At 34.8% G+C, this 9,685-nt stretch overlaps 1 protein-coding gene across 1 annotated transcript; it reads left to right on the top strand.

Annotated features, from left to right (window-relative positions):
• Nucleotides 1–2,552: 2,552 nt before the first annotated feature.
• Nucleotides 2,553–5,387, top strand: LOC145188354 (uncharacterized). The gene has a single exon (XM_080064939.2). It carries the CDS (start codon nucleotides 2,553–2,555, stop codon nucleotides 5,385–5,387), a length of 2,835 nt encoding a protein of 944 aa, XP_079921065.2.
• Nucleotides 5,388–9,685: the final 4,298 nt, after the last annotated feature.

Raw genomic sequence — 9,685 nt, 5'->3', positions numbered from 1 at the left:
ACTGTAGTTATAAGGCAGGATAATTGGGGAATATTTTCATAAGAAAAAGAAGGTCGGTTTTGCAAGCAAAGATTTGGCAAAAATAGAAAGTTATAAGTTTTTTAATTAAAAAAATCTGTTGTAAGAAGAAAAATAAGTTGTTGCTTATTTTAGATAAAAGCATATTATAGCCATGTATCGTCAATTGTTGAGCAAATTATAATGGCATTCTTTTCCAAAATTTACTATGGTTCAAAAGAACTTTCGTTATTGAAGTTTTATCTTCGATACCGTAAGAACTGCAGTTTTATGCTGAGTTGCATACTATAAACCAGTGATATTTAAGTTCTAAATATAATTTCAATTTCCATTTTTACTTCGTTCTTGTAGCATTGATTTAATTTCTAATTTTAATTTTACTTGTTTTGAATCAGTTCTGATGAAATTCATTTCAGTTCAGTTCTTATGATTTTAATCATTTTAGTTCTTATTTCAGTTACTAAATCAGTTCATATTTTACTTCTATCAAATTTTACAGCAATTAGTAGTCCGAACGACATATTTTTTTGAAAAAATTAAAGTGTAGTCTTGAAGTCTATGAATTTGGGTAACTTGTATTAGTTACATTCATTTAAAAAAAAAATCTTATGGCTCCTTCCTGGGCCTTAAAAAAAGAAAAACTTGCCCCACCCCGGGGTAAGTTGGCGCAAACTATAAAAAAGATTATTAACGTATTAGTGAGTAAAAATGTATAAAAATTATTTATTATTTCTATGAGCTAGTAGCAGTTAGTAGTTTGAATATGAAGCCAAAACAGCACCCCACCTTTGTTCTTGGTAACAAAATCCCCTAAAAAAAATTTTTTGTAAAAAAATTCAAAAATATTTTTTTTGTAAAAGTAAATTTTTTCAATATTTTTAGAACAAAAAATTTTTAAAAAAGTTAATTTTATAAAGATATTTTTTGTTTTCCAGCTTCCCCTGTGAAAATTTTGCCAATAAACCCCAAAAGCTTTTCAATAAACTGCCTAAAGATCCTGAAAAACGACAACTACTAAAACAACCTGACTGATAATAGTAAATCAATTGTGACTGGAATGTTTATAGTAGTTTTATTCATAGGACCCAAAACTCTGCAGATAAACGCAATTCGTCAACTTACTCCTGCTGACAACTAGTCCCGGTCTCCCCTATCATTATTTCAAGAAATAATGTAATACATAAATTTCAAGAAAAATATTTAAACAATTTTTTAACTTAGTAACCATAGTAACCACCTTAGTAACATCTAAATAAGGATACAAATAGTCATAAAATAGTCATTCAATAATTCAATTGAGTTATAATAAGATTTTTTTTTTCGAAATTAAAAGAAAATATCTGGTTGAATTATAATTACAAGTTAATGTTCAGTTTCATAAAAATTCTCATGTCTAATGATTTTTTCATTCGATTGCGGCGACCAACAGTTAAAATTCCACAAAGTGAGAATATCCTTTCTACAAACGCCTGTGATGCTGGGGCGGACAGTACATCTTCAGCCAAAATTGCAATCTTGCTATACTTGCTTTTGTTTTGTTTCCAAAAGAGCAGGCCGATACTTGCCAGCGCTTCATCACCGCTTATGTCTACCAAATACCTTGACAGCTGACTTGCAACAGTGAGGTTGTTGTAATTATAGCGTTACTTGTGAATAGTTATGTGCGTAAAGGATATGTCATTAAAGCGTTACTTGTAAATAATTGTATTTGTGAAAAGATATGTGTGAATGCCTAGGGAATGCCTACTTGTAAATAATTGTATGTGTGAAAAGATATGTGTGAATACCTAGGGAATTAACTTGTATATAAATTGTGTTGAATTTTACAAAGATACATCGGCGTTTACGCACAACTAAAAAACGATCTTTTTTATGCGAAACTACAAGCTATTTCGGCGAAATGGCGACTAAACTTGATTTAAAGTTAATTCCAGAGTTTAGTGGAAACGATCAACAGTCAGTTGCGGAGTGGCTGGAAAAGGTTGAATTGGTATGTAAAGTAATTGGTGTAACCGATCTGGCACGTGTGGTTCCTCTCCGTCTCACTGATGGTGCATTCGTAGTGTATCAACAGTTAACAGAGGCTGATAAAGAAAATTTTAAGAGAATAAAGGAGGCTTTGCTTGAAGCTTTTGCCGTTGATGCATTCACAGCCTACGAGCAGTTTGTCACGAGAAAGCTGAAACATGGAGAAGCAGTTGATGTTTATTTGGCAGAACTAGGACTCTGATGATCGAGGAACGGAACAACGGGATGGTGGAAAAATTTGCTGTAGCTGCAATGAAAAGTAGTGATCCGAGGTTGCTAGAAGATAAAACACAATCAGTGTGCTATGAGTGCAAACTTCCCAACCACTTTGCGAGAGATTGTCATTTAAGAAGACATAATTATCGAAACAAGTCAAGTAGAAGACGGGAGTCAAGCGATGTGCTGTGTTACTCGTGTCAAGAGTATGGACACATATCAAGAATGTGTCCAAAAAACGGAGTGAGGGAGAAGACGTCTGCGCCAGTTCTCTCCCTAAACAATCAATAATGGCGTTACCTACCATGCTCTTGGATATTAACGGTGTATTTCAGGATGTGCTAATTGACTCAGGGTGTACCTGCTGCATCATCTATAAAAAATGTGCGACAAAAATAACGAAGAAAGAAGTGAGCGTGGTAACTGTAAATGGACAACAACAGCAGTGCGAAGGTGTTAGCCAAACTCAAATCACCGCGCCAAATGGAAATACAGTGTGTGTGGAAGCACTTGTGGTCAATTTCAAACCGCTGGGTTTTTGTTTCATAATGGGTATGAATGGAATAGTGGCACTTGGTGGAGTATCGATTTCTGCAACGCGGGATGTTTGTTTTATGAAAAAAGAAGCATGTTTACTTGGTTTAAAAAGCGATTTGTCAATAGATGTTCATGATATGAATATAACGGCTCAGGATTTCACAGCTTCATTTGAAAAGAAAAATAGAGAATGGATAATTGCGTGGAAATGGAATACCAAACCTGAAAATCTGGTGAATAGAATTGCTGAATATACCATCCCCATCGGCATAAAACACGATTACGAAAAAGAAATTGAAGGGTGGATAGAGAAAAAATGGCTGCAAAAGTACGAAGCGAAAAAACACGGTCCAGTAAAAGGTTTGGTTCCACTTATGGCAGTGGTGCAGCAAAACAAAGGGAAAGTGCGACCAGTGTTAGACTTCAGGGAGCTGAACACGTTTATTGAACCATTTACGGCGAACACGGATGCATGTGCTGACAAACTTCGAGGCTGGAGACGGCTTGGAGAAAATATTTCAATTATTGATTTATCATCGGCCTACATGCAACTCAAAATCAGCGAGGAACTCTGGGCTTACCAAACTGTTGTGTTCCGTGGACAGAGGTTTTGTTTAACACGTTTGGGATTTGGCCTGAACGTTGCGCCCGTCATAATGAAAGCAGTTTTGGACAAAGTTCTATCGCAAGACGAAAAGATCTGGAAGGGAACATCATCATACATTGATGATATTCTTGTAAATGAAGACATCGTATCAGTTCGCAGTGTACTTGATCATTTGGATATGTATGGATTACATTGTAAGCCGGCGGTTCGTGTGTCCGAAGGGGCGAGAGTTCTAGGATTACAAGTTGGAATTGAAAATAAGAAGTTATTTTGGAAGAGAGACAACGATTTTGGTGAAATTCCAAGTTCTCTAACGAGGCGAAAAATCTTCTCTTTATGTGGAAAAATGACTGGGAATCTTCCAGTTTGTGGTTGGTTGCGTGTAGCTTCGTCATTTGTTAAAAGGACGGCAAACGCCCTAACGAAAACATGGGATGAGAAGATACAATGCGATTTTGTTGAAAAAATGGTGAACGATATGGTAAAAAGAACACGTAACGACGATCCTGCCAAAGGAGTTTGGAATGTTTATGGCAACGAGGCAACAGTGTGGGTGGATGCTAGTTCACTAGCGCTAGGTGTGAGTATCGAAGTTGATGGCAATATAATCGAAGACGCTTGTTGGTTAAGAAAAGATGATACAACACATATAAACATGTCTGAACTCGATGCAGTAATCAAAGGACTAAACATGGGTCTCAATTGGAAGATGAATGTCTTGCATATTTGCACTGATTCGAAAGCAGTATTACATTGGGTCACCGATGCACTGACTGGAAAATCTAGATTGAAGACAAAGGCTTCAAACGAAATGCTGATTAGAAGACGGCTTCAGACCATTACGAATATTGTGGAGGAATACAAACTCAGAGTGGATATTAAACTAGTGCCCTCGGAGTCTAACTTAGCCGATGTACTTACTCGAGTGCCTGGAAGTTGGTTGAAAATGATCGATAAGCACGCTGAACTTGCTGCAGGTGGAACGATTAGTGCTTCTCTATCTCCCAAAGAAATAAACCATGTTCATAAGTCCACGGGACATTATGGTGTGAAGAGAACATTGTATTTTGTTCGTAGAATTGACCCATCAGTAAGCAGGGAAGAAGTCAGGCAAGTGGTTCAAAAATGTGTAGCCTGTCAATCAATTGATCCAAGTCCGATAAAGTGGCCGAAAGGGAAGATCGAAGTAAAAGGGACGTGGCAACGGCTTGGTATGGATATAACTCATTATGAGGGGCAACATTTTCTTACCCTGATTGACTGTGGGCCTTCACGATATGCAATATGGCGCCATCTTAAAGACCAAACTAGTGCATGTGTCATTCAGGAATTAAACGAAATCTTTCTTGAACGAGGCGGTCCAAACGAAATTTTGACGGATAATGATACAGCATTTCGAAGCACATTATTTTCGCAATTTATGAACAAATGGAACGTTAAACTTCGCTTCAGGTGCGCTTACGTTCCTTCAGGGAATGGAATTGCAGAACGGTGCCATCGAACAGTGAAAAGAACGGCGAAGAGAGTTCCGTGCAGCATACCCGAGGCAGTTTATTGGTATAACGTCAGCCCAAAAGACTGTTGTAAGTCATCTACAGCACCCGCAAATAAATTATACCATTACGAAATTAGAGTTAGAGGAATTGACGACGATAAAAACGCATATGAACCTCATGAGAAGATCACCAACAAGTTTAAACTCGGCGATGAAGTATGGGTAAAGCCCCCGGACAACCGATGTGACTCTCAATACAAAATTGGGAGAATTACAGGAATTATTTCGGAGCAAACGGTAGAAGTGGACAAAGTATCCCGGCACATACGCGACCTAAGACCCGTCAGAGTTGATAACAAGTCGAATGAGGATCTAGAAGATGATGAAGAACTGTGCGTTGTGTTACCTGAAGACGAGACAAACCAGACGCCAATGTTGCGAAGAAGCACCCGAAAAAGGATGGCACCTGAGCGATATAGTCCGTGAGGTGAAGTGGTCGTTATGACCAAGGGGGAGTGTAATTATAGCGTTACTTGTGAATAGTTATGTGCGTAAAGGATATGTCATTAAAGCGTTACTTGTAAATAATTGTATTTGTGAAAAGATATGTGTGAATGCCTAGGGAATGCCTACTTGTAAATAATTGTATGTGTGAAAAGATATGTGTGAATACCTAGGGAATTAACTTGTATATAAATTGTGTTGAATTTTACAAAGATACATCGGCGTTTACGCACAACTAAAAAACGATCTTTTTTATGCGAAACTACAGTTGTCTTGGTTATAAATTTTTCCTTCTTTTGTAAAGATTTTATTTGACAAGAACTTAAAGCGCTTTATGGGAGCAAATTCACATTCAGATCCATTTGACTCAGCAGCAGCTTGTAATTCTTGTTCTACTCCACAAACTTTTATTATATACATCTTTGCTGCATGGAGCAAGGTGCCCATTTCCGGTGTGAGGACAAAGACAGCAAAGGTTGGATCTAACAAACATGCAGCAGACGGAAGAGGATTAAACGTATCTGAGTCTGGCTGCAGAATTGATTGAAACCGTTGACGTAGATCTCCAAGAAGATTCGCTGTCAAAGACTTGTTGGTAGGATATTCTTGTAAATAGCATTCCAAATTGAGTATAGATGGTAGAACCTGTGAAAGGCATCGGTCTGAAGTATATCTTTTTGTACTGCAAAGGGTTCCAAAAGTGAAGAAATGTTTTGAAGACGAACCCATTCACTTGCTTTGAATGTGTCGATTCCTTAATTTAAGTAAACCGTCTGAAATTAAAGTTTACTAATAACAATTGTAATAACTAATAATTATCATTGATATACGTCTCTTTTTTCCATACTGTTGCAATGTGATTTAAAAGACAGGGTAAAGTATTTCCGTGTTATTAGTAAACCTAATTTAAAGACTATATACCCTGTCTTGTTTTTTAATTTTAATGACTAATTAACTTCTTACAATTTATTACCATTTTCGTTTTTTTAGTTTAAATAAGGTAAGACGCAATTTTGTAAATTTAATAAAATTCCGAAAATAATTTATACACACTAATAACATAAATAATAAAATAATATGTACCAATTTCTGTAAGAACTTCATTCACCGATGTCTTTATTTTCAACAGCCGGTCAATCTTCTGATATGTACTGTTCCATCTTGAGGTGCAGTCAGTTATCACAGACTTCCCACACTTGTCAATAAGTTTCTCAATTGCCACACTTGATTTCCTAATTCTTGATACAACTTGTCTCGTTTCTAATATGGTTGCACTATAATGTTCATAAACTGGTTTTATGAGAAGCTGGAGTGTGTGAGCCATACAGGGCATTCGACGATATGGAATATAATCTGGCAGAAATAAATCAGTTTGTTCTGACTGAGACTGGATCTCTTCCTCATCAGTTTCATGTTCAGACTCGTCAGATTCAAACTCATAAGATTCAGATTCGTCAGATTTCTTAGCTGCATGCACTTCCTGTAAGAGCCTGATGGCTTTAATCATATTAGACCCGTTGTCTGAAACAATCAACATAACTTGATTTTCTCTAATAACCCACTGGTCAAGACATTTCTTTAAACTTTCGACAAGCATCTTACCCGTGTGGGGATGTTGGAGTTCCATCAAATTTAGGAAAGCATGTCGTGCCTTATCAATGTTGGTGTCATAGAAACAAGCAGATATTCCAAGGAACGATGCTGTGAGACCCTTCTTCGTCCAACCATCAAGACAAATTGTTACTTTGCGTGTACGATTCATCTAGTCTTTCAGTTGTGCAGATTGTAGAAGAATTTGCTCGTTTATCCGCTTATTCAGTGTTGCAGATCCTGCAATATAAAATTTAAATCAGTTAAAATTTAATGCACATCAGTATGTGTTTTTAGTTTCTATAGTGGTACATTAATGATACTATAATTACAGCCAAACATTTAAAAATTGTTTAGCATTGAATGAATTTAAAACAATATTTTTTTTTTTAATTATAGATACATTCTATAATCATTCCAAATATCATTGTTATGGTCAAACATGTGCACCAATTTTAAAGCAAGTATGCAAAATTTGTAAATTAATTGTTAAAAAAAACTAATTAGTGTATCAAAATTTTTTTTAATATTCAATAATTTTCGTTCGGTAATAATTCCTAATTCTATTCCTATTTTTGTTTTTTGATGCTTATTCAATTCTATTTCAGTTTTCGTTCTTCAGATATATCCTAATTTTAAATTTTTATTCACATTAACGAAATCAATTATTTTTACTTCTAATTTTACTTCACGTTAATGAAAATATCACTGCTTCATGATTGTTAATTATGTTTGTATATAATATTACATAATTTGTTATTCTACAAAAAGCATTGTTTTATGTTGATACGTGAAGAAGACATTTGCTGGTTTGTTTTCTGATACATGTAGACTTTTTTGTACAAATACATGAAAAAAGTTTTGGGCGTTAGTTATTTGAGCGTATTAATACCAGTAATATCTTCAGCACAATACGGCTAATTTCTGGCCCGAAGACTCTTGGCCACCATAAATCCATGATCTGAATCCCCTTGACTACAGTGTGTGGAGCGTAGTTGCGAATAAAACTTGCCAAAAAGCCCACCAATTGTCAACTCACTAAAGACATCCATTACCTCTGCTTAGAACTCAATGTCAAGAAACTATATAATCAGCACCTGCCAGTCCTTCCGTCCTAGACTCGAGGCACTGATCAAAAAAAAAGGAGACCTTTTATTTGAATGATTAATTAGGAAAAGCATTTATCTTCAACTTCTTTTTTTTTTATTTATTAATACTTCATGAATATAATTTTTTAGTGCTTTAAAAATTTTATTATCTTGTTTCATTGGATTACTTTTTTAGGAAACTTTAGATTTACAAAATTATCTTGATCTGTTTCTACTTCTTCTTGTTGTACATTTATTTCAAAATATAAAATAATACTCTCATTTCCTATTGTTGGTCCAAATAAAAATTGATATGATGTTTTTTCTTCTCTCTGATAAAAATCTTGATTTTTTAGTTCATAAATTGCGTCAGGTACGCCAATATCAAAATGAAAATTTTTTATAAAGTTTTCTTTTATTTTATCAGAGTGATTTGTTCTTTCTTAATTTTTCATCAAATTCTGCCATTCCATAGTTTCCATGACATTAAACTTGCGATTTTGTCTGTATTTAACTTTTGTACTCAAAATCACAATACCAGTATCATCTAAAACATATGCAGTATTCTGATTCTTTACTTTATTTTTGATATTCTCTGAATGATTACTTAGAAATAGAACGTGTCTCATAATTTGTTTACAATCAGACGGTTTGGTTCGATTAACTGGTATTAAAGCTATTTAACCAAGGCTCTGCATAAAGTTTTTTTTCTCTTTGAAATAAGAATACTAGTACTACATTTAGTGTTATCACTATTACCCTGGTCAAGTGGATTCTCTTTTGGTTCTTCATACTCTTCGACTTCGGTGCTTTGCTGTACCGCCGAGAGGGGGTGGGGTGGTGGGGTGGGGTGGACGGGGAAGATTCCCGGGGCCCCGTGTGTGTACAAATAATTTTTAAAATATTTAAATAGTTTTGACTCTTAAAAGATTTTATTATGTTTCATTTTTAATTTTCAATGAACAGAGCACGTTTCTATTGGTCCTGGGTATATAATTGATCATAATGGCTATGGCTGTGCCCTATCAGTGTCCTCACGCTCCTTACCACTTTGAGTCAATATTTTTCCAATACAATCAACATTAAAACTCTTTTTCAATTAATTCTTGAAGATTACTTGATGCCAATGAAAACAAATGAAAAAAAAATTCTTTAATTATTGAAAATCTAAAAAAAACTTTGCAAATTATGCTCAAAAGTGGGAGGCTGATGTTTCTGATGCTTCTTGTTATGGTACACTTTTCTACATATCAAAAATACAAACTTTAATTAGACTCGAAATTCGAATTGAATTTAAATTGATTTTCATGTTAAATACATGGTTCTTATGGTTTCTAAATATCTTTTTAATTTGATTGACTTCTTTCTTAAAATATTTAACATGCTTTTCATGTTTTAGAATGGGAAGTTACTAATTTGTAATTATATTATTTCTATTGCAATCAATGGCAAAATTAAAATTAAAAAGGTTTAAGAAGCGCCAATGGTTGGCTCGATTGGTCAATTGCCCTATTGGGGAGAATTCTAATTTCTCAAGTTTGTGATGTTGATGTTCAATAAAAATAACATTCACCCTCTTGAATATCAAGTAAGTTTTAAGTT

The sequence above is a fragment of the Hydra viridissima genome, unplaced genomic scaffold, assembly GCF_058129835.1.
Source record: "Hydra viridissima isolate aposymbiotic clone 2 unplaced genomic scaffold, HvirCarnegie_v1 scaffold_5, whole genome shotgun sequence".
NCBI lineage: Eukaryota > Metazoa > Cnidaria > Hydrozoa > Anthoathecata > Hydridae > Hydra > Hydra viridissima.
The sequence above is the reverse complement of the archived record's forward strand: the minus strand, read 5'-3'. Positions and strand labels throughout refer to the sequence as shown.